We start from the raw sequence: 20,512 nt of genomic DNA on the forward strand, positions 1-20,512 counted from the left end.
ATGTCGCTTGGCCGAAGACCTTCCTTTTGGACTGTGTGGCATGCGCCGTTCCCACACAGACGGCGTACACCATAGTGAATGGAACGGCTCCTGTTCGCATTCTCTATGGGGCTGTATGTGCCGTATTCCATCTCTGTATGTGTTGTTAATCGACACATACAGAGATGAAAAAAAAAATGGCAGCCCCCATAGTGAAGTAAAAGTTAGAAAAAATAAAAACGTAAAACACAAACACACAAATAAATAAAATTTATTTAAATAACACAATAAAAGCACATTTATATAAAAAAAAAAAATTTGCGACACCTGTCGTTTAAATGGTGCAGATAATGTTTAAACACAATGGATCCATTCCGAGGGACTATATTTCAACATTTAACTGAATACTACAAAGATTGAGCACATTTGGTGTTAATATTGACTTACAATACGGAATATATTGAAGCTATATAAGTAACAGAAATAAAAAAACAGAACTAAATAATAAACTTACATACAGTAGAAGCATCATACTAAAGCTATACAGAGGTGATAAACTCAGACAAACATGTTTAGAGTAACAAAGCAGAGACACCAAGTGCATAACAATTGCGGGCTGCGAACGCAACCAGGCCTGGATGGAAATGATGATGTCACTGCATCGCACCATCTGTGACTGCATCGCACCAGCTCTGCCAGGCAGCAAGCAGAAGATGCAGCAGCTCACCAAGGCAGCGGGTTTAGGTGACTTTCAAATTTTTTTTATTGCAAAGGCACTATTATTGAAGGAGGGGAGGCCTAACTACTATATGGGGGCCTATTATATGGGGGCACCTAACAAATATATATGTGGGCCCAACTACTACAGTTAGGTCCATAATTAGTTGGACAGTGACACAAGTTTTGGCATTTTAGCTGCATAACAAAACATATTGAATATACAGTTATATAATCAATATGGGCTTAAAGTGCAGATTCTCAGCTTTAATTTGAGGGTATTTACATGTTAATTTGAGGAAGGATTTAGGAAATTACAGCTCATTAATATATAGCTGCCTCTTTTTAAAGGGACCAAAGGTAATTGGACAATTATCTCAAAAGCTATTAAATGGGCTGCATGGGCTATTCCCTTGTTAATCCATCATCAATTAAGCAGGTAAAAGGTCTGGAGTTGATTCCAGGTGTGGCATTTACATTTGGAAGCTGTTGCTATGAACTCACAACATGAGGTGAAAGGAGCTCTCACTGCAAGTGAAACAGACCATCGTTAGGCTGAAAAAAATGAAGAAATCCATCAGAGAGAGAGCACGAATGTTAGGAGTGGCCAAAGCAATATTTTTGTACATTCTTGAAAAAAAAAGAGCGCACTGGTGATCTTGTGAACTCCAAAAGGCCTGGACGTCCACAGAAGACAACAGTGGTGGATGATCGCAGAATCCTTTCCATGGTGAAGAAAAACCCCTTCACAACATCTACCCAAGTGAAGAACACTCTCCTGGAAGTAGATGTATCAGTATCTAAGTCTACTATAAAGAGAAGTTATTCACTGTATTTTATGATATTTAACTTGTGCTCCCACAAAGTATTAAAGATTACAATTCACTGAAGTGATTAATGAGTAAAACTTATAATTTTTATTAGATAACTCTCTAAAAACAGGGGTAGAGTCGCCACTGTGAAAGAGCCCCACCGTGCTTGTTAAAAAATGTATTAAATGTATACTGCAATTACTGTTTCGTTTGTGAACCCTCCTCTAATTGAGTATGTTTTAAAATGTGGGATCAGCGTTTAAACATTGGTGTATCAGTGGATGGGACCCTGCAACACACCAGAGCCTGCAGTTACCGCTCCAACGTCATTGCACATTTCAGTTTTTTCATGTTTTCCTGGTTTCAACTGTATCTGCGTTCCCATGACACAGATACAGTAGAAGCCTATGGTGGAGCAGGGGGCCGTCAACGCTGTGCTCTACTATTCTCTATGCAACGCTGGCCCTTCACGGCTCGGTCGCAGACAGGCCCAGTGACGTCACCGCCTCACGTCTGTCTGTGCCGAGCTGTGAGCGGCTCGGCACACCTAGTTTCTGATTCCGCTGGATTTCTGCCATATACCGGCATTTCAGGCATCCTATTGGTCCAGTCCATTTACTTTTTTTTCCATCTCAATGCCCGCCCTGTTTACTTCTTGTTTAGCCTCAATGCCTGCATGCCACGGGGAGCGGACAGCGCCCGTCCCAATTGTACGGTGATGAACGCTTACATTTAATGTAAACATCGGCAGCTTTACCCGGCGTATACAACAAACGAAGGGCAAAAATACGATGCGTTCGGAGCTTTAATCTATTATCTAGCGCAGACCAAATGTTGGAGCTCCACCACAAATGAAACACTACAATATTGTATCAGCAGCAAAACAGCATGAAGCCTGCATCATTGCTCCGGCCCCAGCTCTGTGACCCGCATCTATCAAATATTTGGTAATAACCCATTATCTACATGGACATTTTCTTGACACGAATCGCTAAGGAATAAAACGTCCCTCTAATTATTCCCTACAAGTGACCGGCATCCTAAATGATGGGTGTTTAGTGTTGTAAAGTCAGTAGCTATGACCTGAGAGCCCCCACAAACATGGCCGGTGAACAGGCCAGAGCCGGGGCAGTGACTGCTGGAGTCATGGGGCAGTGACATAACACGGTGCCGGCTCCCAGTAACTAGAAACCGGCGGCACCAGCTAAGGACCAGTCTACTGTAGAACACTCCTGGACCAATCCACGCGCGCCAAGACACAAACCCTGCCCACGTCCCACAATCCTGTGCGGCGGAATGTGGAGGTGGGAGGAGCTAAGTGTGTGCAGCATCACAGCCCTGAGCGTCACCCTGATGTGTGCAGGCTGCTTCCGGCTTATCTCACGCTGCTGTGCCGGCTCAGCACTGGAGGTAAGAGATCAGCACACAGGCGCCTGTATTATGTATATTCCTGCAGGGACTGACTTGTGGGGACCAGTAGCATTGCCGGTACACATAGCACTGCTTATATTCCTTATTATGGATCCTCCCTTCAATTGTCGGAGCACTTTAAATATTAACTATTTAATTGTGTTCTGAGATCTACTTAGTTTACACATTGGAAGTCAGCAGAGTTGTGCAGAGATCAGGGTGATTATAACTCTGCTGTCTGCAGGAGTAATGCAATGATTTGATGGATACTTTTGCAATGTATTTTGATGATTTTTTTCTCATTGCAGTCCTTGTGTAAATCTCAGCATAGACACTTTTTTTTGCCTGGTTTCAATGATACAATATCAGCCTGTGAAAAGATAGCCGTTTTGTTGGTGGTACTGATCTGAAGTTTCAGTGAATTGCCATCAGAAACGTTTTAAAATTTTATTGATTGTTAATCAGATTTGTGACATTGTGTATATATTTTAAGGTGTTCTCTGTAGACAAGCCCTTTATATTGACCTTATTGTGGCATCCTCCGGGGGACCCCTCATATTCTGCAGCGCTGTTCAGGTTATCACCACATAAGCGTTTTATAACCTAATAAAGAAGACCTGATATCAAAATGTGGTGTTTTATAGCAGGTGGAAGTCTGTGTTCTTGTAGAGGTTCACTGAAATAATGTAAATAAAGTCTGTGAAACTGCACAAAATGTAATCCCAGAGCAAATATTTGGGACTCCAGCAATAATTGTTGATTGTTTACATCTATCATGTCCATAGATGACAAACACATAGGGATGTATGTAAACACTCCTCATCCATTCATGCCCCAGAAGATGTAATCATCGCTGCATTGCCGCAGTCCCCAAGATCTTCCCTCTAGGACCAAGTTGAGACACTGTCCTGCACATAGTTTATGAAAGGGGTTGTCCGGGGAGGCTCTCCCGCCGATCTGACATTGGGCATGAAGAGACACCGCTGCGCGCCGGCCAGGACAGTTGTTGAGGCATTTGTCCGACCATCCGCAGGTATCGAGCACGGGTCACATTGTAGAGTAGGACCTGTGCAAAATACTCGCTGGGTGTCAGATGGCTGCCTCAGTAGCGTCTCTCCGCTCCTAATGTCCAAGTGGGCGAGAGAGTATGTCTGGACAACCCCTTTTCCGCTTTCCTACACCCACCACCCAAACAATCAGCAGAAAGAAGGGGCCACCGTGATCGCTATCCTAAAGAAAGTCCATACATTTTTGATCCATAAAAACTCTTTTAGGCCAGGATCACACACACAGAGATTTTATGCGCTTTTTGTTGCACTTTTTGGCTAAATTTTTTGAGCCAAAGCCAGTAGCGGATCTAAAAGGAAGGAAAGGTATAAAGAAATGACTGATGCATCTCCTTTCTTTTGTGTCCACTACTGTATTTGGCTCACAAACTAAGCCAAAAACTGCATCAAAACTGTGTGTGATCCTGGCCCAATACTGGGGATAACACATGCAGTTTTCGTGACAGTTTTTTGAACCAAACACAGAAGTGAATAGAAGACAAGGACGAGGTGGATCCAGCGTTGCTGTAAATAAAACGGAACTTGTTCCAAGTTTAATAGAGATGGTTTAAAATACAGGATCAATCTGAGCGATGTCCTGAGGTGCTTAGGAGAGATGTGAGGGCAATTGATAGAGCCATTACGAGGAGGAATAACTGTAATGAATAGAACAGACTACAAAAATTCCATCCTAGATCTCCTATCAGACGAAAACACCTATAAACGTCTAGATAACAATCCCACAGTAAGAATCCAGAACAAAATGAAGGATCTCCTAAAAGAGGGTGTCACAAAAGGTTTCATTAATCAAAAACAAGCAGATTATATCTTTGTGGAACAACCGATCACACCCATTTTTCACGCCCTTCCGAAGACTCACAAAAACCAGTTTCCTCCACCCATGCGACCCATCGTTTCGGGCATAGGCTCCATACTGGAAAAATTATCGGAGTGGTTAGACACGTTACTCCAACCATTAGCCCAACGAACGCCTGGGTTCATTAAAGATACCAGAGATGTCTTAGCTTATTTTCAGAACAGATTGTGGAACGAAGACGATGTATGGCTCACTTGTGACGTTGTTGCACTATATACAAGTATCCCCCATCAGACTGCCTATGCTGCATTGACACATCATCTGGCTACACACAGCACTTTCACTAAAAATTTTCAAATGTATATACTTGATATTCTAATGTTCCTGATGACACATAACTTTTTTCAATTTGACAAAGATTTTTACCTACAATTAAGGGGGGTGTCAATGGGAGCAAAGTTCTCCCCGTCAATAGCCAATTTAACCATGGCATGGTGGGAGGAACAGTACATTTTTTCATTGAACAACCCTTTTGGAGATAACATTGCATGGTTTGGCAGATATATTGACGACCTCCTTTTCATCTGGAGGGGCGACACCTCAAGTATCCCCAAATTTGTAGAATTTCTGAACCGCAACCCACACAACCTACAATTCACCTATAACTACGACAAAACAACAATAACATTTCTCGATCTAGTTCTAGAGGGAAAGGTAGGGTCTATCATAGAAACGAAAACCTATCGGAAACCTACCACAGCCAATACAATACTTCATGCCAGAAGTAATCACTCAAAGAAAACCATCATGGCCATCCCTATAGGTGAAATGTACAGAGCAAAGAGAAACTGCAGCTCAGAAGCACAATATACGGTGGAACAGCAACAGATACACTCAAGACTAAAAAATAGAGGATACCCCAACTGGTCACTTAACCGTGCAAATGACATCACTACAAAAACTCCCAGAGTCAATCTACTCAAACAATCAACTAAAAACAAGAAACTAGATCCAAATGTACCGGTACTAGTACTACAACAAAGTAACCAGTTCACAGAAATCAAACAAATAATAAACAAGTACCTACCCATCTTGATGGAGGATGATGGACTCAGGACCATTCTACAAGGAGGTTGCAAGATAGTGGCTCGGAAAGCGCCCACATTGGGCAACACATTGTCTCCTTCTCTTTTCACTTCAGAGGAAACCAAAACCACCTGGCTAGAAAGCAAAGGTTTCTACAAATGTGGTCAACACCCTTGTAAAACATGTACCACTGTTCACATCACCAAATCCTTCTCCAACTCAAACAATTCTGAAACCTTCAAAATACAAAACTACATTAACTGCAATACCATCTCGGTAGTCTACATAATTGAATGTACCGCGTGCAGCCTGAAATATGTAGGGTGTACCAGCAGAAAACTAAAAACGCGAATTCTGGAACACTTAAGCTATATAAGGAACCCAAACATCTGTAACATATCTAATGCAGCAAGACATTTCATAACATGTCACAACAGAACAATAAAATCACTAATATGTTACGCCATAGAAAAAGTACATTTTCCCAAGAGGGGCGGCGATTGGCAACACAAAATTCACCAAAGAGAGGCCTTCTGGATTTACAGACTGGATACTCGAGTCCCCAAAGGCCTGAATTTAAAAAAGGAACTTATGTTCCACTATTAACCATTAATTACACACATCCAACAGTAATTCTCAAATATACAACTGTTCACGTCAAACATACTTCTCATTCTATTAGTGTCGAAATGGAATAAAAAGACGAACGTTACTGATAGAATAATTCACCTATTCATTAACCTTCCTGATCAACTGAACAATTTCCAACTTAACATATATCGACACATTACAGTCACACACAAGCGACTAGTTTGGCAAATTTTTAGTAATCTTACTCCATCAATGGTCTCTTCCTGAACTTACTATAAGGTCCTCAACAGACACACATTTAGAGGCATAACAATTACCACTTTCAAAATTAACAACAAGGTCATTGAATAAATAATAATAAAATAACAGAAACATTGAAAATTAAATAAAATAAAAATCACCTCCAACATTATGATCTCCAATAGTCTCATCCTATTTTTAAATCATAAGTTGTATACAATAAAGATTTATTATTTTTGCTCTTTTTCTTTTATACAATCTAACTCTATCATATTTATATACCTATTTCAGGTACAAGTTTTTAGCCCACTACCCCCATGATCCCTATACCCCATATCCATCACATTGCTTTCCATCTCCTACTCCTAGTTGGCGCAATTCATTAAATCTAACTGACCATCACGAGAATACAACAATCACTCAAATGGGCAAATAAAATAATAGGTATAAACTTATAAACATCAAAAAAGTATACAAATAAATAATAAATTTCAAAAACAACAATTAAGTTTATTATTGTTAAGTTCTGTCTTGGTAATTATGTTAATTGCTATTACTTGATCTAGCATAACATTGCAACCTAATTATTACCTGTTCACACTCACACACAACTTAAATGTAATCCTTCTACTGCTTTACCGTATTGATATTTTTGTTACATTGTTTATAAACAACATAAAAAATATATACTTACAAAGAAACTATGCAGGACTCGGGATCTTCATCCACGACGCACAGTAGCGGAGATACTTCCGGTTTGCGTTCCACGAGACACAGATGACACTGAAACGCAAAAACAATAACAATTCACGCTAGACCGGAAGTGTTACTTATCCCATGACAGATTCAACAAAGAGTCATGTAGTTCAACGCACCTGTAAACCTTTTCTTCTCACATTAACAAAAAACAGATCGGACTCTTATAAATTAAACTAAGACCTCCTTCTATCAGTAAACTAAAAAAGACGATGCAGGTTCACAAAATTAACTATGCGCCGATGCAAGTGGAACGCAGAGTAAGCTAGACTTCCGGTTTGCGCTCCAGGAGATTGCAAGCACCTGGAACGCAATCAAACACACATGCAGTTATATATAAATATACCAGACAACTCAGTCAGTTAAACCTAGCCATGATTAAGAACGCAGGAAGCGTTTGAAACGCGTAGGCTCTATCAATTGCCCTCACATCTCTCCTAAGCACCTCAGGACATCGCTCAGATTGATCCTGTATTTTAAACCATCTCTATTAAACTTGGAACAAGTTCCGTTTTATTTACAGCAACGCTGGATCCACCTCGTCCTTGTCTTCTACTCAACATATATCGCGTGCCGACGCGAGGATCCGTGCGGTGACTCAAAGTGCAAAATCTACACACCAAAGGTGAGCTGGAGGTTTCGTCTCCCCCTCTTGTTTCTACAGAAGTGAATACTAAAGAGAGAAGTATTCCTCCTAAGGCTACATGCACACGTTGGGTAATTTGGTGCAGATAATTTGCATCAAAACCACAGGTAAACGCAGGCTATTCCGCTGGTAAAATCCGCACTAAATAGTTTTTGTTGTACGTTTTTTGGTGTTTTTTAACATTTTGATGCAGAACTAGGTGCGGATTTATGCAGAGGATTTTGGTGCGTTTTCAAAAAAAATTGCCAGATACGGTTCTAAGGCAGAAACCCAAAATAAATTCTGCAGATTTTAAAATACGCACCACAGGTCACTTTACGTGCGGAAAGATTCTGCAACGTGTAGATGAGATTACTTGAAGTCCCATTTATGTTGCTGGTAAATGTGTTTGACAGGTCAAGTGTCAGAAGAAGATATCCGTGAATTCCCAAAAACTAAAAGGCAGCAGCACTCTGTAAATCTCCCAGATAATCATTATCAGTCTGCCATTCTATCACACATGTTGCTCTAAACATTGGTGTTTGGGAATCACTGGAGGTTTCAGCTCAATGAACTTCTGCCACGTCTATGTATTACACTAGAAAATAAATGTAAGTGCAAGTTCCCTTTCAGTACTTCTGTAATTCTTATCACCTTTTGAGAATTAGTAAATAGATGTTTTCAGACCTTTTCGGACATATTCATAGAGGCATTTGTCTTCCTATTGGGTAATATCTGCTGTTAGTATTACATTATTTTGAACAACCTTCCTCTAAAATAGGCACCCTCTATTTGCTGGGCAAACGCTATACTGTGCACCGATTACATGCAACATTTCCTGCCCATTGAGCAGATGTATATTCAGTAGTATGTGAATAAAATGCTTCTTTACAGTTTATTTGCTCTAAGACTCTGATATATTTACTTTAAAGATAACATGGTTATAATCTCCAAGTAGTAGTCCTTTATACACAAATAATCTGGATGACGACACAAGGGTCTAGCCACATTTCCCAAATACAGTATAGTTTATTATAAATGGGAATGCTGGGATAACCTGTACTTCACTCCTCTCTGCAGAAGAACTGCCCAAGAGTCATATGGTTTGGACATAGAAACAGCTCCTTGTGTCCTGGGTGGCAAAATTGGGCATCATAATCGGGGGGCCCATTTTAATCTTTGTCATAAGCCTCCTCACTTCTTTGTACGCTACTAGCTGCACCCAATTCAGCACTGCAATAAAGTTGCAGCTGATTGCTAAACTCTTCCCTTTTCAATCTATTTTTAATGCAGCAGCCAGGCTCCTCTTTCTGACCAACCGCTACACCAACGCCTCTACCCTCTGCCAGTCACTGCACTGGTTGCCCATACACTTCAGAATTAAATTGAAATTGATTACTCTCACCCACAAAGCTCCCCACAGTGCTGCACCTCATTACATCTCCTCCCTCATCTCTGTCTACCACCCTACCCGCGCTCTACATTCTGCCAACAGCCTTAGATTAACATCCTTCATAATCCGAACCTCCCACTCCTTTCTCCAAGATTTATCTCGTGCTGCACCCGTCCTCTGGAATGCGCTACCCCAGACTATCAAATTAATTCACAACATCTACAGTTTTAAACATGCCCTAAAAACACATATTTTTAGACAGGCCTATAACATTCCCTAATCTGACTCCTTTCCCTGGCACCCTTTTACATAAGTCATGAGGAATTGACCCAATCGTTCAGCAGTACCCCCACACTCCATGCGTCCGAATACATTTCATGTCTGTCATATACAGATACTGGCGGGTGACCGGCTCATGCAGCTTTATGTGTAGTACCTCGTGTATAAAAGACGGCTGGACTATTGTACTTTCTTCAGATTCTTAACTCTTGTGAGCAGGGTCCTCACTCCTCTTGTTTGAATTGTAAATTCGTTTTGTCACTATGAAATGTTGGATATTGTCTGTACATGTTCCCTCTGAATTATAAAGGGCTGCAGAATATGTTGGCGCTATAAAAATAAAGACTATTATTATTACTTCTGTGTGACATAATTGCATATTAATTGGACAGCTGAGTAATTATTTTTCCTTTTCTATTTTATTTCCAGCCCAAAGGATTAGAGCAGCAGCAGCAGTCATGTACTAAGAAGAGGACACCATTAAAAATCACTAGGAACCTTGGCACAAATCGACACATTAGTATTTTTATTTATATGAGTGATGGATCCTTTCAGTGCAAGAACTGCTAACCTGAGGAGTACGGTTTTATGTTTCTTTGTCTTATCTCTTGCTGTGCTGGTCTGCACAGATGAGGACTACTATGGTTTGCTTGGCATATCCAGGGCATCCAGTACTAGAGAAATTAGACAAGCATTTAAGAAGTTAGCCCTAAAATTACATCCTGATAAAAATCAGGTAAGTGCAGTCTTGTTCTGTGTAAAACAAATGTTACCTTTGATTAAAGAACAATGACACTTTGTAATATTTTTTAAAAACTTCAACTTAAAGAGGCTCTGTCACCAGATTTTGCAGCCCCTATCTGCTATTGCAGCAGATAGGCGCTGCAATGTAGATTACAGTAACATTTTTATTTTAAAAAAACGAGCATTTTTGGCCAAGTTATGACCATTTTCGTATTTATGCAAATGAGGCTTGCAAAAGTACAACTGGGCGTGTTGAAAAGTAAAAGTACAACTGGGCGTGTATTATGTGCGTACATCGGAGCGTGTTTACTACTTTTACTAGCTGGGCGTTGTGTATAGAAGTGTCATCCACTTCTCTTCACAACGCCCAGCTTCTGGCAGTGCAGGACTGTGACGTCACTCACAGGTCCTGCATCGTGTCGGCACCAGAGGCTACACTTGATTCTGCAGCAGCATCAGCATTTGCAGGTAAGTAGCTACATCGACTTACCTGCAAACGCCGATGCTGCTGCAGAATCATCTGTAGCCTCTGGTGCCGACACGATGCAGGACCTGTGAGTGACGTCACAGTGCTGCACTGCCAGAAGCTGGGCGTTGTGAAGAGAAGTGGATGACACTTCTATACACAACGCCCAGCTAGTAAAAGTAGTAAACACGCCCGATGTACGCACATAATACACGCCCAGTTGTACTTTTACTTTTCAACACGCCCAGTTGTACTTTTGCAAGCCTCATTTGCATAAATACGAAAATGGTCATAACTTGGCCAAAAATGCTCGTTTTTTAAAAATAAAAACGTTACTGTAATCTACATTGCAGCGCCTATCTGCTGCAATAGCAGATAGGGGTTGCAAAATCTGGTGACAGAGCCTCTTTAAAGCAAAAGTTAATTTTAATGGTCAAGGTCTATTAGACTGGGCACTGCAAAAAGTTGTACAAATAGAACAAATCCTTTAAAGGGGTTGTCCGGGCACTTTTTATTGATGGCATTTCCTTAGAATAGGCCATCGATATAAGATCAGTAATAGTCCGACTCTCAGCACCCCCACTAATCAGCTGATTGAGAAGACTGCGGCGTTCGTCACCGAGGCCCCTTCAGTCAGCTGGTCGTGGGGGTGTCGGGAGTTAGACCCCCACCGATCTGATATTGATGGCCTATCCGGACAACTCCTTTTTAGGTTTCTCGTTTTGAAGCTGCCCATAAACAAGAACACTGCCCCCCCGATCCAACCAACATTCAGATATTTTTTAATATAAGGCTGCAAGTATGGGCAGACTTTACAATCTATATCTCACCAACCCATGGAAACATGGTCGTAAGTCCACGGGTCTTGAAGCCTTTAAACAGATGTTGTTTAATAGATATAGTCACACTCTCCCTGTTTAAATACAGTAACTACCCGGCTGTCGTCCTCAAAGGAGTTTCATTCTGATAATGACTGTCTTATAGTTTTGCCCTGTTTGACCCTGGACAGACCCTATTATTCCAAGAACAATACGACAAAAAATTTCAGCAGGTCCAGCGTCCTGATGCGTTTCCCACACAAGTATACTATCGGGACATACATTTGATTAGAAAATAAACCTCACCCCCTAATTACATTAAGTTGATGATGGCTTCTCACTAGCAAGACCCCAAATATTTTTTTGATGCAAATGATACCAAACCAGTTTTTCTGCAATTACCAATGTGAGAAAGGAAGTCGGAAACCAGTACAAATTACCAGCTGAATAAACAACTATTCTACTCGCCATTGAGATGTAGGCTATCACTGCAGTAAATGCTGCTTTTACGGCTCGTCAACATGTGAATGTGGACATATTTGCATTGTGAAATTAGCATAAGTGCAATTGAGAACACCCTCTATTACAGGGAATAGAAGATACTGTGGATAAGGGCGCTTTTACACGGGCAGCTATTCATTTATCCATGATCGGGAGTATGGGGTCAAACTGTTGCCGAGAGATGAATCTTGTCGGCAGCACATCTGTATAATCGAGGACATGTGCTGCCGACAAGCAACCATTTTTATGGCCGCTTAAAGAAGCAATCAAGCCAAAGAACGAGTGTTTGCTCATTCGTCTGCTGATCGTTTCCCTGTTTATGCGGCCGATGATCGGCAACAAACGTTCGTGTGTGCGCTCGTTCGCCCGATCATTGGCCAGTGTAAAAGGGCATTAAGCGACATCTCCTTGTCTTTTGGTCAAACAATTTCTCATTGTGGAAATGTAACTTTTTTTTATTTCTTTTTTCACGGTTATCCTATTCCAGACTGTGTATTACTCTTACATACAAGCTTCTGGTGATGTCACTTAGCTGGCTCTCTAATCCATGTTACACCCTTCTGCAAATGTTGGTGTTGTGCATATGTTTGACTAGTGGTAACATCTTGTTCTTATTAAGGATTTCTTCAGTGTTAGACTTTATCCCTGTAAGTGTACCCTTTTATTGCATGACTATTAGGATACATTTATATAGCTGTATTTGGTCAATATTTTGCATCAATATTTGGAATAAAAAAGTAGTAGTGGAACCAACACAGCAAAAAAAAGTATGATGGAAAGATTTGCACCACTTCTGTTTTTGTGGACCCACTCCTGGTTTTGGTTTACAAATACTGAAGTCTAGGGCTACTTGACAACTTTGGTCACACAATTCTTAGTCCCACCAAAAAGTTGCAGTCGCACATGTGACACACTGTCATGCATCAGAAAAGCTGCATGGGTCTCTTGTTGAAATGAGTGCAATTGGAGTATAAGGGTCAGTTCACACGTTGCGTAAATACTGTGGGTTTTCCGCAACGGAATTCATTGTGGAAAATCCGCAGCAAATACAGTAGCAGCAAACTGGATGAGATAAAACCTCACCCCCACTCAGCGTAAATACTGAGCCTAAAAAAAGCTCTGCGGTTTTCTGCAGCGGACATTCCGGGCGAAAAACTGCTCCACAGCTTGGTGTCGTTTTTCAGCCGGAATTTCCTGTGGCGCACAGGGCGGATACGCTGCGTGCTTTTACGCATTATATCTGCCCAGTGTGAACTCCGCCTAGGGCTACATTGACACAAACGTAGCCCACCTCTGACGTGAAAAGCTGCAGTTTTCCACATCCGAAGTTGACCCGTGCGGGACGCATTGTCACGGATCCCCCACAGACTACAGTCTATGGAGGGATGTGTGACACGCAGTAAAATAGAAACAACGGTCATGTGAACGGCGCCATTGAAATACATGGGTCCGTGTGACGGCCGTTGTTTTAACGGCCATCACACGGACTACATTCACGTTCGCGTGAATGAGCCTAAGAGCATATTCACACACCGCAGATTTGTTGCCAATATTTCTGCAACTGTCCCATTCATCTTAATAGAGCTTGCAGAAATCCATGTACTTCTCATCAAATAACCCAATTGGGATGAATTTAACAGATTTTGAGTTACATACATTTCTGAAACAAATCTACTGGGGGTGAATTCAGAGATTTTAGCAGCGTAAAACGCAAGTTGTTTAAGGAATTGCTGCTAGCATTGGATGGACGGTTACTTCATTGGAATTATCAAACACACTACTATTTTTAAACGCCAAGTTGATCATGGCTTCAATGTCGGATGATAACAATTTGCATTTATCGAATTCAAAAACAATGATTCTTTTGTAAGAACGATCAATTTTAATGAATTCTAATTATGCTAATTGATGCATGTGTGCTTTTAGACTGGAATTCTACAGGGCGTTTTATTGGAGATTTGTTGCGATTTTCATGTTCTTCGTATTAGCTGTGAAAAACGCATTGTAATCACCACATGTGTTTTACAGCGAAACGTTGCGGTTTTGTCTGTGCGGCTGTTACAAGTGAAGCACATGGTTTAGATGTGCTTTAACTGTAAGAGCTGCACTGCCAAAAACCGCATCGCAAAATCGCAGTTAAACGCATTCGTTTTTAAGATGCTTGAAAATCGCACCAAAATTAATAAATTAATAAAACTTCGTAAAACCGCAATAAAAAAAACAGGAAACCCAGCCTCAGGCCATGTTCACACGGCGTATTTTTAGGCGCCCCGTAAAAAAGCAGTGACATGTCAGTAAGGGTGAGTTCACACTGAGTTTTTTTTGGGTACAGAAACCGCTCACAAAAAACGGCCGAAAATGCCTCCCGTTAATTTGAATGGGAGGCGGAGGCGGTTTTCTCCCGCGAGCGGTAAAACCGGCTAGCTGGAGAAAGGGCATGTCCCTTCTATATTCGGGCGTTTACACCTCTGACCTCCCATTGACATCAATGGGAGGCAGAGAAAGTGTACTTCGCGGCATTTTATGCCCGCGGCGCTCAGTTGCCGAGGGCGAAAATCGGCGTACAGGCAGAGGAAAATCTGCCTCAAACTTCCAAACGGAATTTTGAAGCAGATTTTCCGCCTGCAAAAAACTTTGTGTGAACCCAGCCTGAGGCCTTATTTACACTAACGTGTTAAACGTCCGTGGGGCGGCCGTTGAAACAGCGGCCATCCCGCGGGACTATGTTGTTCAATGTGGCCGTTCACACAGCTGTTGTTTCAACGGACTGTGAAGGCTCCGTGGGAAAATAGGACATGTCCTATCTTTTCACGCATCACGCATCCCTCCATAGACTCTCAACTATGGGGGATGCGTGACATCGCTTCCCACAGCATTGAGCACGGATGCACCTCGGACGTGAAAAACGGAAGTTTTTCACATCCGAGATGTGCAGCGTTCGTGTAAATAAGGCCTAAGTGTTTTACAAGGTGATTTTTACAATTTCCAAAAAAACGCTTGCAAAAAACAAAAAAGCTTTGAAAATAAGCTGCATAAACGCCTGGATTTCAGAGGTGGTTTTCTTTTAAAATCAGTTTCATATTTTTCAAAGCCTGAACATACGCCATGTGAACATAGGCTAATGGTTTGCTGGTGATCAGTAACAGACAGCAGATTTCCTATTTGTATTTAGTCATTTATCTACGACTTTGACGCTTTTTTCAGAGTATTACAGGAGTTGATTGTTTTAGCAGATATCATCTGATTATGGTTATGCTAATCCTAGATGATTGGATTCTAATCTTTCCAGAATGATCCAAGTGCACATGACAAATTTCTGAAAATAAATCGAGCTTATGAGGTTTTAAAAGATGAAGATCTTCGAAAGAAGTATGATAAATATGGGGAGAAAGGTCTAGATGAGAAACAAGGAGACCAGTATGAGAGCTGGAGCTTCTATCGATATGACTTTGGTATGTCTTTTACTTTTACTTTATTTTTCTTTTTTACCTTTTTTATTTCTCACTCTTTATTTTCCTTCTCCCTGCGGATTGGATACAAATTTCCCTAATTGTTTCTGAATTAACACGTACTGAAGTAGGACAAATGTCCACCTCCTTTTTGCTATGTTTAAAGAGTGGTCATGCTCCCTTACACAGCAGGATATAGTTCTGCAAATCACCGTGGTGATTTTTCGTCTTATGGTTCAGCAAGCCGCCCATTGTTAGACTGGATTACCTTCTCCTATTTATTAGAGAGTGAAAATCCTGTCCTATTTAGTGTAATATTAACTGTGAATCTCACTAAAATCTGTGAACAACTAACTAGTTTGGATAATGTAATTTAATTCTTCCACAGTACCACTCCTACTAAAGATTTTATGTAAATGTTGAGTTATGCCCTTTAGGGCATATGTATGTCATAGTGGGGGGTTCCCCAACTCGAATAACCCCCTTTATGGTCGGCGAGCCACTGACCAACAGCAAAGACAATTTCCTCCATCAAAATCAGCTGCGGGTCTGGGGAGCCAAAGTCATGGCGATGAGTTGTTCCCAAGGGCAGGTCCCATAATGAAGGAGTTGTCTGTGTCTACCCAGTATCCCTCTTACATCCATTATATGGACAAAAGTATTGGGACACCTACACATTACACTTACAGGAGCTATGACATCCCATTTTAAATCCATAGGCAATCACACTGATTTTGAACGAGAGAGTCTGGCTTGCAATTTCCGTTCTAGTCCATCCCAAAGGTGTTGGATGGGGTTGAGGCCAGATCTCTGTGCGGGCCAGTCATTTTCTTCCACACCAAACTTACCCAACCATGTCTTTATAGACCTTTCCTTGTGAACTAGGGCACAGTCATGCTGGAACAGAAAAGGTCGGAACCTTAATGGGGTGTCTGGGCACTGAACGTTTTATCATACTGATGACCTATCCAGAGTTTAAACATTTAAACTGTCCCCACTAATTTAAAAGTATACGATTGTCCAAAATGTCTTGTTATGCTGAAGCATTAAGATTTTCCTTCACTGGAACGAAGGGGCCTAGGCCAACCCCTGAAAAACAACCTCGTGGCATTATACCTCCACCAAAATTTATAGCTGGCACAATGTAGGCAGGTAACGTTTTCCTGGCATTCGCCAAACCCAGACTGCCAGATAGAGAAGCGTGATTTGTCACATCACAGAACACGTTTCCACTGTTCCAGATTCCAGTGGCGGTGTGCTTTACACCACTCCATCCGATGCTTGGTGATTTAAGGCTTGCATGCAGCTGCTCGGCCATGTGAATCCCATGCCATGAAGCTTTACAACACTCCATCCGACACTTGGCATTGTGCTTGGTAATGTAAGGCTTGCATGCAGCTGCTCGGCCATGGGAATTCCATGCCATGAAGCTCCCGGGGAACAGTTTTTGTGTGGATGTTAGTGTCCGAGGAGGTTTGGAACTGTGCAGTTATTGAGTCGGCAGGGCATTGGCGACTTTTATGCAATATGCGTCTCAGCACTCCGCGACCTAACTTTGTAACTTTACGTGGTCTGCCACTTCCGAGAGTTGCTGTGCTTCCTAAACGCTTCCACTTTGCAGTAATACCACTCACAGTTGATCGTGGAATACCCAGGAGGGAAGAAATTTCAGGACTGTGGCATCCTATTACAGTACCACGCTGGAATTCAGTGAGCTCTTTACAAACATTTGTGAAATAATGGGTTTTTCTGAAGGCAGACTGCATGGCTAGGTGCTTTATTTTATATACCTGTGGGACTGAATGATACATCAATCCAATGATTTAGAGGTGTTTCCAAATACTTTTTTCGATATAGTGTATGTCACATTCACAAGGACCTGGAAACCAGCAGACATGGGGTGTTATTTGGTGATTTACTGCTTCTTTAGCTGTTCCTGCCTGTTACATGGAGGGAACACTGATCACAGGGGATTTTCTAACACTGAATACAGGGTAAGGTAGATGAGTGAAATGCAGATCTTGTTTGCCGTGCAAAGCTGCTATTTTGTTAGTCAAAAAGATCAGTGACTACAATGTTCCCTTCATGTCACAGGCATGCTCTTTGACAGCCAAGCTAAAGCAGCAGTATTGAGTGAGCGCCCAACCAAGCGGCTTGACAACTCTCCGGAGCCTCATGAATATAATATGGTGGAAGAGAGTTATTTAACTGCAGTGACATATGACTCTTCAGGTTTTGAGTGGAATGTAGATTGCCATACGCCTTAGGTAGTTGTTGACTAAATGCTTGTTTTGGCCTACATCTATCTCTCAACGCCCCCATATATCTGTTTATTTCAATGGTGGCAAAGGTAAATAGGTTGCAAGGAAAGTCTCGAAAACCCCTTTAAGTGGATGTGGTCAATTTCTTTTCTTTTCCAACCAATGTTTTCCTTATAAGAAAATATATAATTGTTTGATTATTATAAATTATTAAGCTATTGCTGTTTTTTATTTCAGATAGCATGACCCCGATGGAACCTCAGTGTATCCCTACGGAAAGCAAGGTCACAGGCAACCTTCTGACCATCGCAAAAAGTCGGACCAGTTAGACTTTTTGTTTTGGTTTGTATATTGCCCATTACCTTGTTTACCATATGGAAACATTGAGGTTCCATCGGGATGATGCTGCGCTTTTACCACAAATTGTGAGTGACCAAAATTATAGAGAACTATATATCTCCAAGCTCAGCATCCATCTCCCCTTCCATCATATGCTGCTCAGGCAGTATAGGTAGCATAGAAGACCCGACAGAGGGCTCTTTTAGATTTCACAAATCACCCATCTGGTTCCCAGTAAGTGCCATTCCTCAAATTATGGATTTCAAAATAAAGAACAATTTCTATAACTGTTTGGTTTTGTTCTTGATTTTAAGGTATTTATGATGATGACCCGGAAATTTTCACTTTGGATAAAGGAGAATTTGGTAAGTATTCAGTGTGTTTTCTACCTGTTCTGTGCTTGGCGTCTCTGATAACTCAGCTGTGTAGGATACAAAATAAATAATTTTTCCAATTCTAATATTTCTAAATGCTCTGATCTGTCAAATGGTAGGATGGGAACCCACCAGTGTTTCCAACCATCCGTAAATTCTTATGCAGACCATACAAATAGGTGACTTTTTTTCCCAGTATCCATAAATACCCATTTATCAATTGTAAACATTTATTTTTTATTTTCTATAGATGGAGCCGTAAACTCAGGAGAAGTATGGTTCGTTAATTTCTATTCGCCTGGGTGTTCTCACTGTCATGATCTTGCACCAACAGTAAGTCAAATATTTTATCCTTCTACTTCAATAGTATGTTTAACCTCCTCCTTATTGTTTGCAATTTCTGGGAAGTTTACTTTTGAAGGTCACTTAGTAACTTATTTATGTTTTTACTTTATAGTGGAGAGAGTTTGCTAAAGAAATGGATGGACTTATTCGAATAGGGGCAGTCAACTGCAGAGATGAAAGACTGCTTTGCAGGAGCCGTGGAATTAATAGTTATCCAAGTCTCTATATTTTTAAAGTTGGAATGGTGAGTCAGACTGTTCTATAGTTTTTCAAACATTTAATTCAATTTTGGAATTTCAGAATTTGTGTAAATTATGTTGTTCAAAGTTCTTACTTAGTATGTGTACAAATTACTGTATTAAAGGGGTTTCCCAGCTAGTAAAAATGTATGGGCTATCCTCAGGATGGGCCTTCAATAGGTTATGGGTCGGGGTATGACTCCCGGGACCCCCACAGATCAGTTGTTTTGAAGGAGGTGCAGCGCTCGTACCCCCGCTGCTTCCCCTTCGTTTCTACTTGCTCACTGTTAATCATCGACATGCGCAGCCTTTTCTCCCATTGACGTAAATGGGAGAAAAGGCTGCAATACCTGTGAAACGCTGCTATATGTGTGTCAACAATTCACAGTGAGCAAGTCAAAATTAAGGGGAAGCAGCGCCAGTAAGTGCGCTGCACCCCACTGAAAACAGCTGATCGGCGGGGGTCCTGGGAATCGGCCCCCGACCCATCAGCTGTAAAAGGCCCATCCTGAGGATAGGCCATCAATTTTTACTGGCTGGAAAACCCCTTTAATATAGTAAGATTGAACTCCACCCTTAATGCCTCAATAATATCGTAATGTTAATGCAGTAACTATGATTTTCATCCTGGACCTGTCCCCAATATCATTGAATAGTAATAAAGTTCCTGACTCATGACATAATTGGGTATTCCACCCACAACTTTTCTTCATCTTCTGCTATGTTTTATCATGGAAAGGAAGTTATTAGAAAAATGAAGTAATTTGTCATTCCTTTTTTTGTTGCTCTTAAAATTTTCTGTGCAGTTTTATAGCTAGGTTATAATATGATAACCTGGATTCTTTTATCTGTTTTGTATTTTCATGAAATTTACAGAAACCAGTCAAGTATTTTGGGGACCGATCAAATGAGAATTTGGCAAATTTTGCAATGAAGTATGTTTCAAGTGCGGTAACAGAGTTATGGGCAGGTAAGGATGTAACCCACCAGAGTAATTTATCTTTTAGACCATGTTCAAAGTGAAGTTCCAACTTCTAATGCTTTACTGTATATTCTTTAGCTCCATAGTTCTCTGCTGATTCATTTCTTAATATTCTTATAGTGGTCGGAGCTCTATATTTTGCTGCAGTGCTCCATTGATTCTCTGTATAGACTTCGTTCTGGGTGCCTGCAGCCACCACTAGGGCTTGCTACAGACTGTTATACATTGAATAAGAATAAAAAC

At 41.1% G+C, this 20,512-nt stretch overlaps 1 protein-coding gene across 1 annotated transcript in view; it reads left to right on the forward strand.

The window, feature by feature from the left end:
• The first annotated feature begins 2,831 nt into the window (after positions 1-2,831).
• Positions 2,832-20,512, forward strand: part of DNAJC10 (DnaJ heat shock protein family (Hsp40) member C10) — a 46,939-nt gene continuing 29,258 nt past the window's right edge. The window contains exons 1-7 of the mRNA XM_075831159.1: positions 2,832-2,918; positions 10,181-10,487; positions 15,570-15,732; positions 18,644-18,694; positions 18,954-19,036; positions 19,161-19,292; positions 20,164-20,257. Of these exons, the coding sequence (XP_075687274.1) occupies positions 10,293-10,487; positions 15,570-15,732; positions 18,644-18,694; positions 18,954-19,036; positions 19,161-19,292; positions 20,164-20,257 (718 nt within the window). The 5' untranslated portion in view covers positions 2,832-2,918; positions 10,181-10,292. The remainder of the gene's footprint in view (positions 2,919-10,180; positions 10,488-15,569; positions 15,733-18,643; positions 18,695-18,953; positions 19,037-19,160; positions 19,293-20,163; positions 20,258-20,512) is intronic.

Source organism: Rhinoderma darwinii, chromosome 6 (assembly GCF_050947455.1).
Source record: "Rhinoderma darwinii isolate aRhiDar2 chromosome 6, aRhiDar2.hap1, whole genome shotgun sequence".
Taxonomy (NCBI): Eukaryota; Metazoa; Chordata; class Amphibia; order Anura; family Rhinodermatidae; genus Rhinoderma; species Rhinoderma darwinii.